Source organism: Falco punctatus (genome assembly GCF_963210335.1).
Source record: "Falco punctatus genome assembly, chromosome: 8".
Lineage (NCBI taxonomy): Eukaryota > Metazoa > Chordata > Aves > Falconiformes > Falconidae > Falco > Falco punctatus.
In genome coordinates, this window is record NC_137588.1 from 4,632,237 (window position 1) to 4,655,579 (window position 23,343).

The window sequence follows — 23,343 nt, forward strand, 5'->3', positions numbered from 1 at the left end:
TTCACGCACGTGATCAGCAAGACCAAAAGGTCACCATGGTTTTAATTTACTATTTGCTATAAAACCCGTGTCTTAAACTGACGTTGCATACGTTTTTGCAGATATTCTGCCTACCTTGAAGTCAACAAGTCACAGGTTCAATTACAAATTACTCAGTCCGAACTCCTATTAATATTTTGACCCAAGGCAGAGAAGACCTCTCCAGAGCTCCTGGCTGTCCACATTACTGGGCCTTACCCTGCACACCTGGAGACAGGGAATTCTTCCTTGATGAAAAGCAGGGAATTTTGCCAGGGTAGAATGCAGGAACGAATCCATTGCACAGCAGTAATTGTTAAACTCTCTGAAAATGTATTAATGTCGGCACACCACACTGCAACCCATTATTAAAAAGATTTGTAAATAAAATAATAAATGCAATTCCAATTTTTACAGGTTAGTTATTTGTGAATATGCCTAAGTCTCTTGAAAGAGAATTAGTTGGGAGGCAAATTTGAACTTGCATATTCCCTCCTGTATATTGAGCTTTTCAAAGATTATTTTATTCAGCTTGTAACTACCAGCACAAATGCTGATTCTAAATATATCTGCTGAACTCTAAATGACTTCTGTTTATAGAAATAGGACATAACAAGCTATTAAATCTTCCTTACAACAAACTGTGCTATGCCAAAATACTTGCTCCAGATTTTTGAGCTACAGTTAAAAGACTTAGACTGGCAACCAGAAGAAAACTGGCAAGACAGTTATTATTGCAATGTATTTTATCATTTAAGCCTTTCCTTAAGTGGACTTGATTTTAGTCTTATTAACTGTGCACCCAGACAGTTTAAATAAAAATAAAAATCTAATACTGCTTGAAATCTTCAGTACTTTCCATGATGAAGAATTCAACACCACACTTTTTTTTGCGATATAGCGTCCAAATAAATTCAGAAGAAAGAGGATACAACAACACAGAAAACCTGTGTAACTTCTGATGACTCAGAGTAGTACAGAGTCAGAAACTATACGGTCCTGAGGCCTCCACAGGGAGTCCAGGATTGGGCAAGAGCAAACTGCACCTCCCATTAACCGTGAGGTTCGTGCTCAGCGTAGTGCAAATGCAACAGCGTGAGCTGAACTGCAGAGTCTGGGGGCTCCCCTGGCAGCTCCGTGTCCAGCTAAGGCTGGCTGAGCTCTCTTCACTTCCCATAACCTACAAGTGGTTGGTGCACTACCAAGTGTTTTCCGGATCTAATGTGAAGCTCACTAGTAGTATAATTCAGTGCTGTTCTAAAAGGCCAGGAGCCATTTTATTGCTGTTGCAGTTGATGCACGCACTTGCAGGCATAGACCAAGCCTGGAATCTCAAATCCACTCTTCCTAAAGGAGCTGGCAGCATTTTCAGTTGCTCAAAGGTCACCATAAATAAAGCATAGAAGGTACGGCTCTCCTAAATGGCAATGGGATCTTGGGCAAGCAGTTTTGAAAAAGGCGACTTTGCAGCTGAGTGAGAAGCTTTAAGTGCAACAGCGAAGGCAATGTTCTGGAAGGGAGGCAGCTGCCTTGCGCGAGACAGAACTGGTTGAATTTCTCTGATAAAGGAGCACTTTTCTGCAACTGCAAGTATATAGCTTCACATGCCTTAGTTACTCTTAACATGTTCTTGTTCTAAACTACCCACACCTAAGCAGTCGGGGAGCGGCAGGAATGTTATCTGGCTAAAAACCAGTCACAGTCTGCCTGTGAAGAGAACAGAAATCCAACAGCACATTGCTTTGAAATAGTCTGTGTAGTACTCGTCAGTTTTGGCCAAGCCTGACAAGAATCATTCTTAGATTCGTTCCTCACAGCTGAAACTATTTGCCTTTCAGCAACTACTTCATATGAAAGAAAGTCAAATTATTTAAAAAATAATTTTCCTTTTCATTCTCTTGCAGCGAGATGACAGCACTGCTCTCTTAAAGCTACTTAACAAACACAAGAGGGTTTCTCCCTCCCCCTCCTTTTTTTTTTTTTTTTTTTAATTGAGAAAATAAGTTCTCACACCTTTCGTCAGGAACACTCTCTCTCATTTATCGAACATAAACAGTACCAGGCTAACAAGAACAAGGAAAGACAGCACCTCTTTTTTATTTCACCTCAACTTGGATAATTTTACCTGACTAAGCATCTTCAAAACCCTCCAAAACCAGAACCAGGCTGCCCTGACAGTGGAAATAAGGTAGGACCTTAGTTCTGCCACTGCAGTTTTGTCACTGCAATGACCTGACAAGTGAACACTCACGTATAGACGCTCCACACAGCATTCCTCTGTCAAAACCCTTGCTCCTTGTGGATATTGTGATTTAAACAGGCATTTTAAGTGCTGAAGCGAAAAATATCAGTGGTCTGAAATATCTGAAAAATGTAATGATTCAATTAATGCTGAGTTACTCCATGCATGAATGAACAATTTGACCTGGGCTTGAATACAGTGCTTTAATAATGCAGCTGCCATGTTCATTGGTCTCTACATTTCCTGAAAACTAATCTGCCAAACAAGTTCTCCAGTACTAATCTTCTGCGCTTCCGTTCTTGGAGTGCTGAGTTAGTAATGCTCCACAATCACACGTTATTTCATGGAAATGCTTCGGGTTTTAGAACATTTTCAGATACTGTAATTCTAAAATTAAGACAGATGTGTTTTCCAGGTGAAGAAATACTACTGCCACCTTTGAGCATCTGAGCTGCAGGTGCTGGTTTCTAGGAAACTTCAGGTCAGTGTAGGCACTGATTTTTAAATATTTTGAAATACTTGGGTGTTTTGGTTTTTTCTAAGTACACATGGTATTGCATCTGCAGCTTTGAGGCACTTTTTTCCAAGAGGCTGTCAGAACCATAGCTGTTCTTCCTTTCAAAGCCTTAGTAACACGATACTAGTCATATATCATAAGACACACAGAAAATAAATGAACATATTAAAATTATTTTCACATAAACCAAAAAATCCCATGCACTAACCCCGTATCTCTCTTGTACCACATCCTTGGTACTATCCCCACATGTGGTGCTGGACCTAACCGAGCATGCTCTGGCAACGCTTCACCTATAATACCAACCAGCTTCACAGGGAGTTCATGAGAAATGTGTGTTAGACTGGGCCCTCAAGAGCGATTTTCTCCCCCCCCCCCCCCCCCTTATAAATATAGCTTGTTTCATTTCAGGGTGAAACTACAAATACAGAAAAAAGCCTTTGAGCATGACCAAAGTCAGGGTCGCTTTGGCTGAGTAATTCAGCCCAATGAAATCATCAATAAAATCACCGATGTGGAAAAAGACTTATGATGGGTTGATGAAAGACTACAATAACTTTGGATAAATGTTTACAACTTCAGCTACAAAAGCTACAAAAATAAGTAAGAATTCTGTAGCTGCAGATAACAGCAGCATTACAGTTAATATTTAATCATGATATTGTGAGAATGTTCAGTAGTGGAAGACAGGATTAACATATTGCTTTAAAACATTCCATTACTTTCTGCATCTGTTTACTGATAATAAAAGAAACAGCTGTTCTAAATGTAACATTAACAGGTGTAAACCGTTCATTTGAGATTTTAAAACAATAATTCTCCTCCATTTCCTCCTTAGCTATTTTGAAATGACATTGCAAACACCCCTCCTATTAGCTTACACAATTAACTCGTAATTGTTCAACCTCTCCGCATGTCCGCAAAACGTATACATGTGGAGTTAGCTTCCTTCTCACTCTGTGCAAAGGGCTCTGTTCTTCTGCAGCGCACATCCTGAACTAATGCACCAGATGTGTCCCATAAAACGGTTGGTCACACTATTCAGCAGCTTTCCTTTAGCAACTGTTCTATATCAAATTTACTGTAAAAAAGCATCGTAATTATGAAGTAACACTGTATCAAATTCACAGACCTAATATCTCACTATGTTCACTTAAACTATGAATGATAATTGAGCTTGAAATTGTATATTTACTTTAAATAAGTCCTCCAAATCATCTGCAACAATGTGTGCTTAATTCGAAGCCATTAACAAAAGATTTAACATTTCCACATTTATACTCTCCATAATTTCCGATATGATACTCCATACTTAGAGAGAGAGAGGGGGGGGGGGGGAAATAAAAGCTACTTCTGGTAGCCTTCCATTTGCAAAATTAAATGGATGTACCTAAAGTTTCTTACAATTGCTAACCCAGCCTGTTAAATGCCGGGTACAAATGAAACAAACCATTCCAGAATCCTTCGATACTGCTATTGCAGCCAAAAAAATTAATTCAGGGTTATGTTTAACAAAACCAAACCAACCCCCCCCTAGCAAACAAAAACTTGACCTGCATTACAGAAGATAAAACAAGCTCTGAAGACCAGGTATTACAGCCTCTTCAAAAACCTAAGAAGTTGCTTTTTGATGCTTACTTTCATGAAAGTAATAGCAATATGCATGGGGGGGGACGGGGGTGGATAAACTGAGACCACTTGCATAAACTGAGACCAAGGAACGGGTGCTTGTGTAACTAAATAGAGTGTTGCATGGGAGAATCGATTCTATTGCTAGATATTTAAAATATTCCATATTAAAATATGGAAAGTATTTCCTATTATAATATGGAAATAGAGAAGAATCCATTTTATCAAATCATACCATGTAGATTTTACTGTTGCCAACGACGGCTAAGTGCTCCTGAAGTTAAGTGTTCCTCTGTTTTTGCTATTATTCTCTGAACTGCTACTATTCATATTAAAGGAAGAAAAAAATCCCCAGAAATACTCCGAATCGCTTCACACGCGCACTCCTTAACTGAGAGACAACAGAGACTTCATTATTAAGATTCTCCATACATTCAGAAAAGAAATACGCGAAAGGCACTACCTCCATTTCATACTTACACCCATATTCACATGCAGGGAAAAATAATTCTTTTTTTCAATGACATCTTCCTGTATTTAAAAAGGAAATTGATATTCAATAGTTTCCTATTACAACAATATGTAACTTTTCAGAATTTGGGCGAGGCGGACCCCTGCGCTGCAAGCACAGCACCTGAACCTGCCCCAAGCGACCGTACAAACCAGGCTCTGAAAAATGCAAAGCTCGATACAACCAAAAGAGGTTTAAAATGTTGTGACCAGCTCGTGCTTTAGTCTGGAAAGCTCCCAACTATCACCGAGGGCACAGCGCTACCTGCGCGAGGCAGATTTTCGGAAGGCAAACACGCACGCCACGGGAAGCGTCGTAAGCGACAACACTTTGACTTGCAGGTGACGGAAAGCCTGGGAGAAACGATGCTCGTGCAGGGTCAGCCTCAGACCTGCCTCCACATTACTGAAGTGGTCAAAATTGTACAAAAATCAGATGCCAGCAGAGGGCAGCGCAAATACTCGCAGTCCCCTGAAATGCCCCGACCCGGCCGCTCCAGGTGGGTCCCGCTGCGGGGTGCAAGGACGCGTCCGCACCAAGGGACACCTGCCTGCCACGTCCTGCCCCGCTGCTTCTCCCGCTGAGGTAAGACATACAGCACAACTATGACCAAGCCTACTCATCGTTACGTATTTTAGGTTTTCTTCTTCCTTTGGAACAGCCCATCCCGGAGAGCCTCCTGGGATTCGGCACTTCATGAAACAGCCGAGTGGCACCAGGTGCTGCTGCAACAGCAGTTAAATCCAGCACATCGTCTGACTTCATTTACACTTGTAGATCTCAGACTGGGGTATTTCTTTTATTTAAATAAGGAACATAAAATGGATGCATCACCGAAGGCATCACTAAGAGCATCTCTAGAAACAGTAACGCTTCCTTCTGTCCACACCACATAAAGCAAGAAGACGCGCCCCATCTCGAGCCCACCCCCACCCCCCATCAGCACAGCATCAGAGCAACTCACCGTTTCAGCCTGCACCCCAGCCACGAGTACCCTGGGAGGCAGACACCCAGGCTTGCAGCTCCAAAGCTGTGCTACGGCACTCGCTGCTGGCACCCAGCCACACGACAACCCATCAATATCCCCCCAAGACAGAACCAAACTAGGAGTACGCCTACCTAAGGAAGACCTCCACAGCAGCCCACCACGTAGCCAGGATAGGGGGAAGGAAGGGCGTAGGAAAGACCCAGCTCCCAGTTGCCTAACTGGGTGCACCTGACCGCAATGCCCGACCCTGGTTTGCTCCCATAGCAACTAAGTCCACCTTGGCACCTGTGAGTACCGATTTACCAATCACATTTTATCCTCAGCCTAGGGCCTGAATACTTAAAACAACTTTCCCTCTGCAATGGTACGGTTACATGAAAGCACTGGATGTTGACTCTAGTTTTATCAAAGACACTAGCATTTGCTCCAGTATCATTAGGATACAGCTATTTTACCATTTGGAAAAGAATTGGCAATTAACAATCTCATGAAATACAACACATCATACTCCCAACGGACTAAAATCAGTGAACATATCCATTGAATTTCAAACAAACTTAAGTTTGGAGATAAATTTCCATTCTCCAGCTTGCCTTTGGCTTTTCTCACTGCAATGGCTACTCTCTAAACTCCCACAGTTTGTATCCAAACAAGAATAAAAATAAACAAATATAACCTTCTGCATCCACCGCAAGGCTGGGATCCTGTTTCCCCCTCGGAGCCAAGAGTCACATCTTCCTGTGTCTCCATCCACGTTCTCACTTCCATTCTAAAAATTCATATCTTCTGCACCGAGTGACATTTACAGCCAACAAGCGTCCAGTTTTCCAGTGACATTCTCATCTTGTACCCTGCTCACCGCTTAAGTTTGGAAAGATATCCTGCTTGTGCCCTCCAATTATCCCTGCTCTTTATGAAAGGGATAAACTTACTTCAAATGGCATAAACCCATAATCATTACCTCTCAGTTTAGAATTTAGATGTTGTCAGGTAGTGCTGTGCTGTGATTTCTTAACTTAGCTCACCAGTTCAGCATCGTTTGATCCAGAGCAACAGATCAGTAATTTACATTTTCAGATTGCACATTTGCCTGCCTGGTCCGATACTCCCGCCCACAAAACAGCTTGTGCTCAGGTCTTCCAGCAACCTTCAACCATTTACCTAGCAGCCACAGCAACCCCACAAAGCTAGGTCGTACCACTGCGTTTCACAGCACCAAGGTCTGCTAACAACAGAACAACTGGGATGGACAGCAATTGTCAGGTGATCTTTCCTGAAACTTTTAAAACATACTCTCCCAAAGACATTGCACTGCTATACGCAGAAGGCACGATCAGATAGCTTTACAGAAGGCTACTACTGGAAATAGAGGAGTAAATACTACGTTCTGGTAGACGGAGAATGAACAAGTTTAGCAGAATCAGTAGCGCTCTGTACAGCAGACTTTGCCCCAGTTATGCCACATTGCCCTTGAGCGAGGACAGTTTATGTTTCCCACCCCCAAAGAGTTTGTGTACAGCACTGCACCAACATACATCTATTGGCATCTACTTTCAGTGCTAACCCGTGCTCCTGTGACTCTGATCCTTTCATCTTTCAAGTCATTGGCCAGTTTTTCTTGATCTAAAGATTTAAGTGTGCTATACTTTTAAGAATCACGCTTCTAAGTGTGTAAAAAAATGTTTTGGGAGATTAGACACTAGCAACTTCAATACTCACTTATGCGAGCTAACAATTTCCAAATTGAAATACACCACCATAAAAGTGTAAATACAACAACTGCATATGGCAATGCCCCATTTAAATACCTACAGCTATCTGGCATTCCTTGGAAAATTAACATCTCATCTCCCTAGTACAATAAACTCTGCCAGGCTTTGTTGAAAGCAACCTCTAATGACATGTTAAAAATTTTGACTTACTGGTATTTTCTAAACCTGCAGGAAATAAGAAAAGCATCAAAGTAGTTGAGATCATTTGTTTAATAAATTCTTTTAAAAAATATCGATGAGTTGTTTTTCTATAATATTTATTTTCAGTTTTCAAGTAGCATTTGGATTTAAATAAAAACAGTCTCTGGGAGGAAAACATACGATAATGAAAAGTCATTATACAAAAGCTTTGCACAAAACATACTGAAATTACAGAGTAACGATCAAAATGAAGCAAGAGAAATATGATCCCAAACAAAATGTTCCATTTACTGAATAATTTCCATGGAGTTGTGCTTGTCAACTTCTGGAATATCTGCTAAGTGATGAAAAAAAGGACGACCATGAACACAGCCTTTATTTTCCTTTCCAAGCTGTTGCTTCATCCTGTAAATTGTGTTTTGTACATCTTCTTTTGACAAATGTAAGGGCAGCTGCCGAGTTAAACGTACTGCTTCTCCCTGTGGAAAGGAAAAACAAGAACAAAACCCCCATAGTTTTGAAGTACTGCTTTTTAACACATTAACCTGGGGCTACCAGAAAGCAGAAATTAAGCATGCACTGTTTAAAGGTCACTCTTTTCTGCTGATAAATATTCTGCATCCCAGAAACCCAAATGTAACTCTAAACATATCTTATTGGTCATTTTGTGACACTTCTACAGTGGAGTCACACACAGTCTCCTGGTCATGTCTGCATTCTTTTTCTTTTGGGGTCCACTTCTGCAAGATGCTTTGTGTTTCTGAGTATCTTATTTCCTGTTGGCACCAGTATCAGCTGAAGATGTTTACCCATTCACAAGACACATTCTACACCACAGACTTTAGAACTAACATAAATGAAGTCACACACTCAGCTAAACAAAGTTTTTCAAATGCTATAGTGAAATTTTAGATTGTTGTATGAACTATTGCCTATTGCATCCAGTTATCCCACAATACCAGAAAGCAGAAGTGAGTGCTAAACACAATTACTGAAGCACCCCTCTGCAAGAATCAAACAACTTCAAAAAGAAGTTGCCAGGTTTTTTGTTTCCTTCTCCGAGATGGGCCTTCCTGCCATTGCCTTCTCTTCTGTTCTTTAGTAATGTTGCCTGGACAGAAATGGATGTGGCATACAATCTCCCTTCACATCATACAAACCCGAAGCAGCGTTCATAACATTTTAATCTGAACCTTCTCATTTTGTTTGCCTGGGATTTTCCAAGTGGAAAAACAATCACTGTGGACCATTCTCTACCTAGGAAGGCTGCTTCTTTAACCATTGCCCTATTGTTTTTTCTGTGTCTACCAAAAGACAGCAAAAGCTGCAGACATGCTGCCTGCCCAGACATGAAACTTATGATAAAAGCTGCAATTCTGAACATGACAGTGAATGGCATTGCCAGTGTTTAACCCCCAGAACAGTCAAAAAACTCGGTGCTTATCTTAATAGGTGTTTTCCCCATGACAACAAGACGTATACTTCCTAGTTAATATGTATTTTCCAGCTACTGTTACTGCTGTACATGCACCTTCTTTCTAAACAGTTCCTCACAGGATAAACATTGCTCTTAATAAGCCTTCCTTTGATAATCTCTTGATACATACCTTTATAGGTATGTGTATATCTATATGTATAATTTTATATAGATATACTACACACACGTTTATATGTGTGTATAGTATATCTATCCCTATACCTAAACCAACTCCATTCCACACAATCTGACTGACTGATGGGTATTTGCAAGTACAGGAAATAAAGTTTCCACCTCCAGACCAAATTACACACCACTCCTGTCTCAACAAACAAGGAATGATCCTTCCTTAAGCTTCTTTCATGACTGCACGAGAATGTTCCAGCAGAACACAACAGAATCACTTGCTCCAAAGGCAGCTGTAAACTTACTGCCTCCAAAAGACAGGGAAATATTTGTACAATAAGTGTTTAAAATAGGAAACACATATTCTGTGTAAATACTTAGGTCCCCTTTTGAAGTAGCCTGACCCAGGAAAGCACGTTAGCAAATGCTTAAGAAAAGACTTAACATGTATTTTGGTAACCTTTTTGAATACAGATCTTAAGTGCTAGTGAAACATCTAGATGAGAAGAGATAGAAAAGTGCTATTGCTAGTTACCCCAGCTTTAACTAGCACCACATGTATTAGTTGTCCCTGAAACTTCATGCCCATTATTGTCCCTGGATGGATGATTTTATCTATCTGCATATCAAATATTACCAAGTCATTCCAATTCCAACTGTTGCACAATAACTTCTGTAAGAAAACAGATTAAAGATTCTTTTACTCAGGTACCGTATTTCTGTCAACCAATAACGCTGGCTGCCTGTGAAGAACACAGGGTTTTCCTCTCTGTCAGTGGACTGCAGAACTCAGTCACTATTGCATCGAATCAAGTGGACTTACAAGACTGCTAGTTATCAGTATGTGCTTCCTTTAATTGCAGAAGCTACTGATGTGAACTAAATACCAGTATTTGTATGCAGAGGCATATGGAGTTCACTGTATGTGAGACTTCTTTTTTTTTTTTTTTAATGTCTTAATGTGACAGCTTGCTTTTCTGGGGAAAAAAAAAAACTTTCCATTTGTCCCTCTCTGTCCTTTTTTTGGAATGAATCGTAGGAATTTTTCTTCGAGTGGAAATGGTGCACTTTCTGATTTTCATGATGTACATCTCATTGACGTTTACGTAAGAATTAAGCTTCAATTAACATCTACTTAAACCATCTTAGAACTTCTTCATAGATTTATATCAATAACTGTTCTTGATCCAAGTGCCTTCTAGACTTTGTAAAGTAATTTTATGGCAGTTCTGTATTTTAACATGGAGAAATGCCTTTCTAGTCTGAAAACTGTCTATAGAGAAACGTTTTGTGAACATGAGCTTTCAGCACATATAATATCACATGGGACGACTGCTTTTGGATATGTTTGATGGAAGTATTTTGATAAGCAATGCAGAACTCATACACCTCAGAGAGGATATGACATTCTTCTTTTCAAAAGTAACTTCTGTTTAGAACTGAACTACATTAATCAAAACAGAAAGCTGAAAAAAGATTTTCAAGCTGTTTAAGGATTTATTATAAGCTTAGCTGGCCAATACTTAAAAGCAAACTTCTGTCTTACCTCCAAGTAATTTATCACTTTGAGAGGCCTACATTCATATACTTCCTTTGCATTTCCATTAACTACTGCATTCAGAATTTCTCTCAAATCAGAAATACCATAATATGACAGACAATTTGCCATCCCTTCTATTTCCATATGACTTTCTGTAGCTGAAGTACCTGAAAATAAAGAAACAAAATAGTAATTTAGACACTGCTTTGATCTCTATTCTGGAGCAATTCAGAGAAAACGCAACTGATACAAAAACACTTAGTACATTAGTCTCTCAAATTCAATACAATTAGGAAAAGTTTTTTGCTCCTCCCTTGGACTGAAAAGCATTTATTTGCCCAATATTTTGTTATGATGATGTATGCCTATTCACATCACAAACACCTCTGCTTATTTTTATTCAAATCCTAGCTGGCACTGTTTATATACTTAGAACGTTTTGCAGCATTCCCAGTCTTGAGCATAGTTTTAATTAAAGTAGAAGTTAGTAAAAAAATACGATTTAGTTGGAAAAAAATAAAACCCAAGTGTTGGCATTATGTCCTATGCAACTGGTTTAAACATCTGCAGGAGTCCAAATTTTATCGTAACAAATTCAGCTTCTGCTGAAATAAATAGCATTTTTTCCTCCTACCGCAGCAAGGAAAGAACTCAAGACTCCATACTACCATTCATATATCACTGCTGTAGCAGGTACCATTCTCAATGGGAATGATGAATACAACATTTAAACAGCCTTCCCAACAAAACATCTATTCAATCTTTGAGGTGTAAGAGATTTCACTTCTTATTCACACCACTTGCAAAAAATCTGCTTGATTTTGAAGTTGCTACTGTACAGCTCACTTCCACTCCCAGTCAGGAGCAAGCTCTTCAGTGGTCACGCTCACATATTCCCGTGCAGTCCTTCCGAGCTCCTCCTCTCACTCATGTTGGGTGCACAGAAATCTCAAGCCAACCCACCTGCCTACCTTCCTTTTTCCTCCACTGCAAGTCAAAGAAGTAGAGAGCTTCACAAGCAGAGCACGGAAGAATACAATGGGTAATGAAAATAAATCCACTGTTGTGTAATGGCCCCAGGTAGGATAAATTATATTCAGCCTCAGCCACAAATGGTTTTTGCAAAGTCAAAACAGCTGGAGACAAATAGACTGCTACAAAGTGGATTAAACTAACAAACTGATAAGGGATTGATCATTCATCTTCCTAATCCAAACAACAATGTGAAAGATTTCAGAAGTGAGAGAAAATATATATGCAATAAAAGTCACCACAAGGTACATTCACTAGCTAATAGGATGAGACTGTTACCCATGACCAAGCACTGTTCATTTGTCAGTCATTAAATAAGAGCATAGATGAATAGGAGGACTATGCTGGTTGAAAATTTTTCTAAATAGGGGTGTGTCACCAGGTAAATAATGCTGTTGTGACTTTTAAAGCTTCATGGCAAAAGACACTTTGACCAGACTGGGAATTTGATATAGGAAACAAGTCCCCCACCCAAAATAAAAAATAAATTATAATTAAAAAATCACATAACCACTTTCCAGCTCCATATTCAACACTGCTTTACATTTAAAACTTTATTTCCTTTGTCACCCAGCATTGTCCTCCTCCTCTTTGTCAAGCTGTCTTTCCCTAATCATAGCCAGCAAAAGCAGACGCATTTGTTATGTACTGCTGTAAGCCTGTGATCAGATTCAGCTTAAAGCAAAATGCTAAACTATCCGAAAGTTTACCAGTTACTAAAGGGGAGATAAGATGATGTACTATGTCAATATTTCCCCATGGGAAAAACTGCAAGTAAGAGATGGGAGCAAAAAAGAAAGTCTGGATATAACCTTCTCCAGGTCTTTTCATTTTTATCCCAACTTTGCTTTAATGAAAGACTAGATTTGAGTAACTGTTCCAGACCATTTGATTATGCTGATTTATCTCTAAAATCAGAGCTTAGTCTGTTTGACTTTTCAATAATTACCTGTCTATGTGTAACCAGAGGCAGGATACAACATTTTGTTAAGTTTCAATTGTTAAGATTTTCAATTGAAAATCTTGTATTTCCAGTGCTTCCTCTTTTTCATGAGGAATGACAGTGAGGGTCCCGATTTGCAAAACATTTTTTTCTTTTTCTTCTTTTTATTCTCCAAATCCAGTGAACCAATCCTACATGCTTGCTACCAAGAATGCTAACGCTCAGTGTTCCTCAGTTTTACTAATAGCAATTTTCCTGTCTGCAAATTTTGACAGCCAGATTTGACTTCACCATACTGCTCATTGAATTAATTTGAACACCAAAGGGGGCTTTAGAAAAGTCTAACATAAGAACAACACAAATCTTGGTTAAGTTTTCTTCTTTGGTATTTCTGTGTGTGTGTGTCATTCTCCTTTGCAGCCTAAAGACTGTAAGCAGAAAAGTAGCCCACTGCATACTGATTAACATGCGTTTATCTGCAAATCTTTGCAGGGATTCCAGTACTGGCAACAACTGATGATATAAGCAGATGTCCGAGCCTCAGTGTACTTGTAAATTTTTGATAAAATACATGTTAAGATTTTTGAGTATTCAAACAGCAGTCTTCAAGCAGTTTCCATGGTAGTTTCTCTGAAATGCTTTGCAACTTCCAAGGAAAATATTTCCGTGAACAAATAAACTAGCTTTCAATTGACTAAAAATGTGGATTTCTCATTGCTGCAAATTTCCCCTTTCTCTTTCCAAACAAAGCATACACAATCATCTTTGCATAATTCCTTCTTGATGGCCAGGAAAAACTGTTCTCTTCCAGCTGCCACCTAGATTAGGTGACACTATAAGACTGTCTATCTTCCAGTCTATGGTCAAAATCAAACTGAAATTATGTAGCAGCATGATTTTCCACTGGTTGGTTACAAGAGCTGAGGCATCTTATATTACCGAGGAAGATAGGTTATTTATATATTACTGCTCTTCAAGGCCTTGTAAGCACATTCTTTGTGTTATATATGTTGGGACACATATTCTATCAGGCAGACAATTCTACCCCAGAAGCCTGCCTTGGAGCATGGCCCAAGGCCCACCGTTGTTACAAAACCAAGTAAGATGCGTTCCTTGCTCCCAGCTCCTTTCCAGCCAAGAATTCACATCTCTCTTTAGGACTTTCACAAAGGCAAACAGACAGAAGCACAGTGAAGGTACATATAACAAACACCTCTTAAGAAGAACTGGACAGAAAGTAATCCATCTTACTTCTTGAAATGCTTCTCTGTACATAGGGGTCATTGCAAGCTATACCCAGCAAACAAATGTCTGGCAGATCGCAGAACACTCAGTTAAGCAAAAGCAAACAGACTGCTCTCCCAAAGGTAGCATCACTTGAAGCCTCAGTAAAGCCAGAACATGAGGGGGTGGGAGGGCAGTGGAAGACAGACTGGAGCTCAGCGTCACAGCTTTGCAAATCACAACAACTGGCACGTTCCACAAAGAAACCATTGATTTTGCCTAACTGACGTACTTGCAGCAAGAAGCATTTTCTGAGGTATTTCACAACATGTTTTTCACTGTCAGCTATCCAGAGAAAAATCTAGTTGAAAACTCCTCAGACTGCTGAGCAATCAATATAAAAAGAAACAAGAAGATATTACAAAAGTTCTTCGTCTACCAAAAGAAGACAATAGGGCACGTCCAAGATCTATGATACCTGGGAACAACTCTGGCTGCAATCATACAGAGTCCTTGAACAATATGGAGCAAAGGTAAATTACATTCCTGCCTTACAAGAGACCATTCAAAAGACAGACTTATCCTCAAATGAAACAACAGGCAAGTAAGGCCTGAAACTCTTACGCTCTTGTAAAAATAAATATTCAAAAGCTGCATTTGTAAAAAAGGAAAACATTGCCAGAACTTCAGTTTTTCCACCAAAAAGACAAAACAAGAATAAAACTCCATGTGGAACAGAGTCCTCGTTAGGAAGAAAAGGCTTAATTAGACCTTTCAGAAACCTACTATGAGCAGCATTTGGTGTCACAGGGTGCCATGGGCTTTAGAGTGAGGCATGTCCACGCTATATCTACAAAAAAGGCTGCCAGTATGTTAATAGAGTAATTGTAGTTTAGAACCACCCACTAGCTAAAAGGTCTTGGCCACTTAAGAGTATAGTTGTATTTCTACAAATTCCATGCACTCTGAGTGAGTAAGATTCAATTTCTGAGTATTAATCCCAAGACCTGCCAAATTTAGTGCACAACTAATGATTTTTATTTTTTTTTTTTGTCCTATAAAGAGAAGTTGTCCCTTACAGACAAGTCATCCAAAATAAGGAAAACCCAACGCTCCATGGTTTCTGGATTTTTTTCAAGAAACTATCAGAATCAAAGTCTTTATAAAAGTTCCTCTGTACCATAAGTTGTCAAAAGGTAGGAATTTAAACTGCAAAAAAACATCTTTAGCAAAGACCAGTTGAGATGCAAGCACAATGCAATAAGGCAATTACCAAAGTCACCCTCCCAATTAAGGTAGCTGTTCCAATTTTCTTGTTTTCAAATAAACAGTCAGTCCTGTAAAACACCGCTTGCCCCTCAGTACCCTTCCCCCCCGCCTCACCCAAGGAAATAAGGAATGAATCTATATTTGAGTCATCATACTCATCTAGCAAACAGTCCTAGAGAGGTGCTCAGTACCAAAGCAAGAGGTCTGTGTTCCAAACTCATACCTGAATATTATGAGTAGACTTAACATATGATAATGGGCAGCAATACTCATGGTCCTTCTCTTCTCCTTCAACAACATACATGTGGAGATTTAAACAAATAATCAGTGCAACCTACTAGACTGACAGTCCTCTTCAGAGATCACCATGGGTAAAGGAAAGCCTCTTCTTCTGTGGCCAAAACTGCTAAATGTTGAATTTGAACGGCTACGTTTCCTTTGTTCCTGGTTTTGGAAGGTATCTTTGAGCCACCAACGGCATCACAGACTTACCCACTTGGATCAACTGAAAGGTTTGTTATTTTGCCAAAAGAAATTAACAGAAATACCACTTTCACATTCAAATTCAAAGGTAAAGAAATGGAACCTTTGCCTGTGCCATAGAAGAGGTTGTCTTTGTCAGAAAAATGAAATTTTCTACTACAGAAAATAAAACTCTTAACCCTGGATGAAGAAAGAAGCCATGCACTAGTGGCTATTAATTAGAAATCGGTCAGAAAGGGACATGTGACTATGTCAGATTTGAAGACCCAAAGGGAAGTAGAGACTTTCAAATATACTACAGTGGACCCTGAGAACAAGAAAGAGTTGACAGCTCAGTTGAAAAACAGAAAATACCAGGACTGATCCAATTAACCAAAAAATCTGCGAAAAAATGCATTATAAAAGGTACATGCACACCTGGATGTGTGCTCCTCTGGATGCTGCTAAGGTGAAACTCCCAGCTACTGTGGGTTAAGTACACATTGCATTATGGATGGACATCTCTCCACTGCAAGCTGTGACTTTGTCACCCACCATGCAAAGTGGCAACCCCGGTCCCAAAACATTAACAATATATCCTGAAGAAACAAAACTCTTCTGAGGCAACTTCTAGTTCAGCAACATCTGAATGCCCCCCTTTCAAGGCTGTGTCTGACGTTTCGAAAACCCACAAAAATAGACACCGAATTCAGACAGCGAACAAAAAAATGCTTCTATAAGGACAGCAAAGAATGTTTTAGGAGATCAACTTGTTCTCTCGAAGTTGAGAAATCCTAGAGAATACTCATGTGTAAGTGAGACAAATCCCTCCTGGTCTAACAGGTCACCTTCCATAAAGGTTATACAACAAGAATCTGTAAATTAAAAGAACCTCAAACTGCATAGTGAAATTCCCAGAGAAGGACAAGTAAGGACTGTTAATAATTAATACCTGTGTTTCTAAAAATCAACTTTAAATAAGTACTTGTAGAAGACAGTAGCATATTTGTAGAAGGTATCATATTTCAGGGATGAGTTTAAGAAAAGAAAAAAGGAAAAGGAGGGACTGATGAAGTATTAAGTAAAAATCCTTGGGTCAGTTGGAAAAAGGCTGGGAGAAATTCCATTTGTTTGCTGGTATTTCTACCTTCATCTGCAATGGTATGCTCTTTTAATAACAGAGGCTGTAACTGCTATAATGGCATCAGCAGAGGCTTATAAACATGACTGACAAGCCTCAGATGTTATTAAAGTTTCATTTGCGTAGTTAAAATATAAGACTGGGAGAAAGAACTGAATTAGATTCCCATTCTTCATATGGGCTAACTGTATGGTACTGATACAGCTCACTACCATGGTTCGATGACCTATACAGTGCATATAGAGCACTTTTACCTTCACTAGCTGTAAAGCAAACGAGAACAGTTTCCTCACAAGATTTCATTTCCTTAATTTCAAATACTTAGGCAGACAGGATGGAAGATGTGGTTACTACTTCCCAGTTACTGTGTCGAGCCCCTTGCTGTTACATTGTACAATTCCAGTCTCTAACTAATCAAGCTATCTTAAAACTAGTTTCCCATCTCCAGTACCACAAGATCAGTCAACAACTCTCCTCTGCTGTTGCCTAGAAACTGTGGTCAAATTTTCACATTCCTTTTATTCACATCTAGTTTACATTAATCAGATTTTGAGCAAAGTTACAACATCAGGAGGTGAAAAATAATAAAGGTATGTGAGCAAAAAGGCTAAGCAAGAATGCCTTTCTCCCTTATTTGTCTAGAGATATATCATAGACCTCCTCAGCCTTTGATTTGCTAGACTGAATAAACCTATTAAGAGCTGCCTCTTACAGTATGCGTTTTATTCCCCTAATCATTCAATCTAATATTATTACCATGAACACCTCTTCTACAAAGTTTTTGCTATTTCTGTAGGGATTTTACCAATTAGAAAGAAGTTTCCCTGGTTTTGCTGTGCACAATTCAGTAAAGAAAACAGCTTAGCTCTGTTCTTCCCAAGAGGCAGCCTCTGAGTGAAGGAGTTGCTCTACATCCCTTTTTTGTACCTACCCTTAAAAGATCCCATATGTTACAGTAGATCTGTCATCACTGTACATATGTGGGGATCTGTAACACATGAAGCTATAGCATTTCTAACAGCTCTTATAGAGAATCTTTTCTCTGAGCTGTCAGCTAGGTACTACCCCCAAAGACGTTTGCTTTTCTTGGAATTCTGCTAGAGAAATCCTGATCCACAGAACCAACCCTGGGTAGGTTGCCTCTGGGTTTCCAACAGCATCCCTTATAAATGGGAAACTTTCTTCAGAAAAATGTATAAACATTTGGTCTCTCTTGCTAAGATAAAAGGATCTCATATGAAACAGATTTATTCTGTGATCAGTGTAGAGGCATTGAAAAGCAGGCTGTCTCAAAAAAAAAATGTCAGGCCAAACTCTTACCAAAAGGTGTAGTGATCCTGTCTCTCTCTCTTTACTGGCCCCTTTGGGCTCTCTGTTACAACTCTGATATAAATTAAGTCACTAACCAGATCCAGCTCCTTACTGGACCTCCTCAACTGCTCAACAGCTGAAAAGCAGTCAGCTAAAGCATGCACTCGCAGAAGCTTCGGCAACTAAGTATCACCTTGGAAGAAGCTGCCAGGATTAAAGAATTCTCATTAGTTTAATCTAAATTATGTCAGAATGGCATTTAATGGTATTGACATGCAGCATTTTAAGAAAAGAAGAAAAAATAGGTCAGGAAAATGTGGATTTCAGTGAATTCTTTGAACTACTATTAAAGTTTTCTGTTGAGTTATCAGTTTCCATTACTCAACGTTCTAGGTAAATTACATTCTTTGCCAAGTAATAAGATCTCCAGCTTAAGGAAATCGGGATGTTAGGGCTTTAAACGGTTAGGCATAAGATGATCTACATTAACAATCATTTAAACTGTTACATCAGAAGAAACAAACCCCAGTACAACTGAAAGATTTTAAAGTTATCTTACCTTCTATCACTTTTATCTGGAATCCATTTGCTACAAGCCTTCGATCTGACAAATAACCTGATCCATTGAAACTCTGGTAATCCTTCTGCATTTTATAAAGAGCAGCCATATACTGAGATCCACCAATAAGACTGGGAAAAAAAAATCCCCAAAGCGTTAAAAAGCAAAATCCCTAATGTGAAAACTAAAACTGTGAGAAAAATACAGAAAATAGTAGTAAGTGATGGGGAGCGATCAAGATTTTTTTAAAGTATTCTGAAAAAGCGATTTGTTTAAAGAAATAAAATCACAAGTACTCACATTTCTTAAAGAGTGGTCGAGTTTAGGCGTATAACAATAATTAGCTCAGCCATTCTCTAACCCATGGGGGTCAGTTAGCTAGAGTGAAGTTGTGAAAATGTAGAGCATTTAATTCTCCTCTGGGGAAAGAAATTTGTGTTCACTGCATTACCAAAGAAACCAGTCAAAAGTCATACTTACTTCAACTGGAATATGACCAGGCCTGCTTATTACTAGAAGGTAAAAGTATACAAAACAAAAACCTGTTCTTATAGATAAATTAATGTACAAATAATGACAGAATTAGCAAACAGGGTCTTACTAAAGTGTACTGTAAATAATTATCAAATGACACTGAAATAACATAAATTTTTGCTCAATTGTACTATACCTGTCTGCTAACACAATTGGCTTGTCCAGTTTCTCTACTGGAAGCTTATGATTCATCATTAATCTCTTACATAGCAGGGCTTCTTCCAATCTATATGGATTCAGCAACATTAGCTTCTTCTCAGTAGCAAATATCCAGACATCAGGAAAACTCGGACGACGGATCAGGAAAAGCTCGTGTTCATCTGAGTCATTTTTCTGATGCCTCTGAAGCTGACGTCTACAGGAACTTAGAGAAAAAGGCACCGTGACAATTTTTCTAGGCTGTTCAGGTTTCTGCTTCTTTTCGGTCTGAGCATGAAATATCTTGTCAAGCTTCTGCTGGTTGGATGGAGAAGTCTTCAGCTTGGGTTTCTGTTTTTCTGCCTCCTTCGTTGGTCGGTGTGCTGCCCGTCCCATAGCTTTCCTGACCTCTCTGTTGTATCGTTCCAGGTCTTTAGCAGCTTTTATTTCATAACTTAAAGGAGAAAACAAACCAGTAGCATAATCAGATAAAACCCACCAAATTTCAACTCCCAACATACTAAAACAAAAGGCAAATGAACCATTTCAACAGACAAGACCAATGCCCATGGTTCATTCAAGTAGCCACGTCAATCTGCTTTCCAATATGACAGAGGTAGAAGGACATCAGGGACTGTGCCTGTATTACATTACCCTTTGAAAATGATGAGTTGGAAATTTTCCTTGACATTTTTTCATTTGTTGATTATACTTGCCTCTGTGAAAGGATTTTTGAAAAGGCAAAGCTGTCAATCAATCAATTCATTTCATTTCATTGACAAAATTTCCATGACAGCCAGCAAAACCTGAATTACTGAAGGGGGAGGAGTGAATTGTATCATACAAAGAGCTACTGCAAGTTGCTTTTGACCTCAGTCCCAAAGACTGTGTTCAACCCTAATTCACAATCAGATACATAAGTTTTGGATGGAGTTTTGTCACAGATACATCCAGCCCAATTCACAAAGTCATTTAAGCTTCTAGAGCTCTACAGACTTCAAGGAGAGTCCATGCAGTTAGGTAAGAGTCTGGAGCCTCAACAAGTAAGCCTCAGGCTTCACTTAATATAAAGAAGTACATTTGACTTCAAACAGCCTAGAATTAGCCACATAAATAAAAAGCATGAGAATACAGAATAGACACCATTTTCACAGAATTCTGTAACTAATAAACCTACAGATTTTTCATAAAGTACTCAGTAACAAACTACTCCTAAATGCTGTCCAAATGGTTAAAACATTACTACATACTAAATCTCTACAACCTGAATGGATTCTTAATGAGTTTACAAATGTCAGGAAGATAGCTAAAACTTTATAGATGCCAGGCTTATACTTGTCTATTGCATATGAATCTTACTTGTTTGAAGGCCAAAGGAGTGGTTTGCTGAACTCCTCCTTTCTGCCCTTATTTGATATTCCGAATTCTAGCAGGTAATTTAAACCAGTCCTATCTTCAATTAAAAAAAAAAAAAAAAAAAAAAAAAGTAGTACTATCATATATAAGTATTGGAAATAAGTATTTTAGCTGGTTGTATTTATTTATTGCTACTTGCTGGAACAGTTTGATTCAATTATGTGTATGCATGCTAGAAAATTAAGGTCAACAAAAGGGTCACCATTTGCAATTAATTATGATGTGCTAGCATTCACATATGGTACCAATATTTAGTTAACTAAAAAAGTCAGCTTAAATACTTTCTTGCAATAAATCATGTCCTAGAAAATATGGAGTAAACATTAAGATAAAAAACATCTGCTCCTTTTAAAATGAATGGATGAAATCACTTGAACAGATTTTTTTTTTATCCCAAATACATTTATAGTTTTGACCAGATCAATACATACTTTGTTTTGAATAGACCCAGTTCTAATAGGGGAAAATATTTAACTGTAAGAGAACTGAGCTTTCAGTGATACACTGATAACGCAAAACAAAAGCACTTGCAAAGAAACTCCCACTTGCCTGTCATTTTAGGCTACCATCAGCAAAATTCTAGCCTTACAAGCTTTGATTATGAGGGTTTTGCAAATTCATATACATCACTATCAGTGACTTGCTCAGAAGCAAAGAAAACAGCAGGTTTACAAACTGCAAGGGAACAACTTTGCCTTTTCAAAAATCCTTTCACAGAGGCAAGTATAACCAACAAGTGCTACATGAACAGTTTTTTCTCTTAGTGAATTAAGACTGTAAATTCAGGATCCTTTCCTGAAGCTATAAAACCTAAAGCCAAGGAAATTTGCAAAACTGGGTGCAAGGGGGGAGAGGAAGACTACAACAAAGTCCAGCTTCACGGGCAGCTTTGGCTTAACTAGAAAAATGGATTCATGATTTCTTCTTTTCCCCTTGCATCTTAAACCTAAGTAAAACATGTAGCATATAACAAAAACCTTTTAATATAAGTTCTCTCAGGCCTTCTAAGACAAATAATCTGAATTTGACTATCTGGAGTAAACTCTGACTGGAAATGGCCACATGGGTAGATGCGACCAGAATAGACAGGCATCACGTTCTGAATGTAACGCATCTCAGCATCAGCCTCTTCACATAATGAAATCAAATCAACTCAAACTGTCACCATGAGTATTACGTTCTGTGTTTCCTTGCTTTGCGAAAATTTAAAAAAGCTTTTAATTGCCCACATCAGCTTTTCAGTTTGCTTCTGAAATGCATAGGTTTCAGGTGACTAGCACCATTTCCTAGGAGTGGACAATATGGACCTGCCATCATGACTGCTCAGATGCTGGGGACAAGCAGCAGAATGGAAAGGCTGATACCAGATATTAATACCATTAGTCACACTTAATATCTGGCAGTATATGAATGGAGCTAGCTAGAGATACGATGGAAGGGCAATGACCAGACGGTACCACCGAATGACCTCCAAACCAAAGAAACGGAACATGTTAACTAAAAGGTTAAAATATAGTAAAAAAAAAAGATTTTTTTCTGGAATTGCTAAGGAAGTATATTTACCCCACCATGAAAGAGTTGCAAATAATGTATATACACACACAAGCCATGCGATGAATGGAAAGTTTATCGGGCAATAAAAAGCTACCACACGCAAGTTCATTACCGCTAATGACTGTCTATGTGCATACTCTTCCCTGTCAACAGCCAGCCAAGGCCACGCACGCTACCTGAAATGATGTTTCTCCCAAGGTACAAATACACACATGAAGAATTACTGTAGAGTGCTGACAAGGCGATTCGTTAGCCTCATGATAACGTGCGTCTAGCTCTGAACCTTTCCTACACTTTCAGGATAACCACTGCTGCCACTGTCAGGGCACTTGGAGGGGCTTCTCCTACTCCTACCTCAGCCTGATACGCAAGAAATATCAAGGCCAGAAACACAGGCAAGCTGTGTTAAGTAAGAGCAGAGTGAGTGCAAGAAATTAAACCCTGGCTTTGCAAACCAGGGGGATATGCGATGCTGCCAACATGGACATGCATGGAAGCTTTCCTCTTCTATTATAACCTAAAGACCATAACATTTTACATTCCGGTTGAGTAATAAATGCTGGCTTGTTTTGAAAAGGCCATCCTATGTCACTATGAGACATCTGTTGGTTGTACTGCTCCCAAAAGGGATTTGAACTCACTCAAACCTGCTGGAGGAGCCACAGAATGAAAAAGAGATGCTGGAGCCAAGCACACCCATTGTAACAAACGCCTGACTATCACAGAAGGGTGGAGGACTAGAGCCCAGGAAAAGTGGTGTCTTACAAGCAGGGTTGCATGAAGTTGGGGGTATAGCACA

General features: G+C 39.1%; 1 protein-coding gene across 3 annotated transcripts in view; it reads right to left on the reverse strand.

Annotated features, from left to right (window-relative positions):
• Positions 1–4,482: 4,482 nt before the first annotated feature.
• Positions 4,483–23,343, reverse strand: part of PMS1 (PMS1 homolog 1, mismatch repair system component) — a 50,943-nt gene continuing 32,082 nt past the window's right edge. For all 3 annotated transcript variants that reach the window (XM_080398853.1, XM_080398854.1, XM_080398855.1), the window contains exons 10-13: positions 19,573–20,028; positions 18,903–19,033; positions 10,968–11,128; positions 4,483–8,297 (exon numbers count right to left, since the gene is read on the reverse strand). In XM_080398853.1, coding sequence (XP_080254979.1) covers positions 8,106–8,297; positions 10,968–11,128; positions 18,903–19,033; positions 19,573–20,028 — 940 coding nt within the window. In that variant the 3' untranslated portion in view covers positions 4,483–8,105. The remainder of the gene's footprint in view (positions 8,298–10,967; positions 11,129–18,902; positions 19,034–19,572; positions 20,029–23,343) is intronic.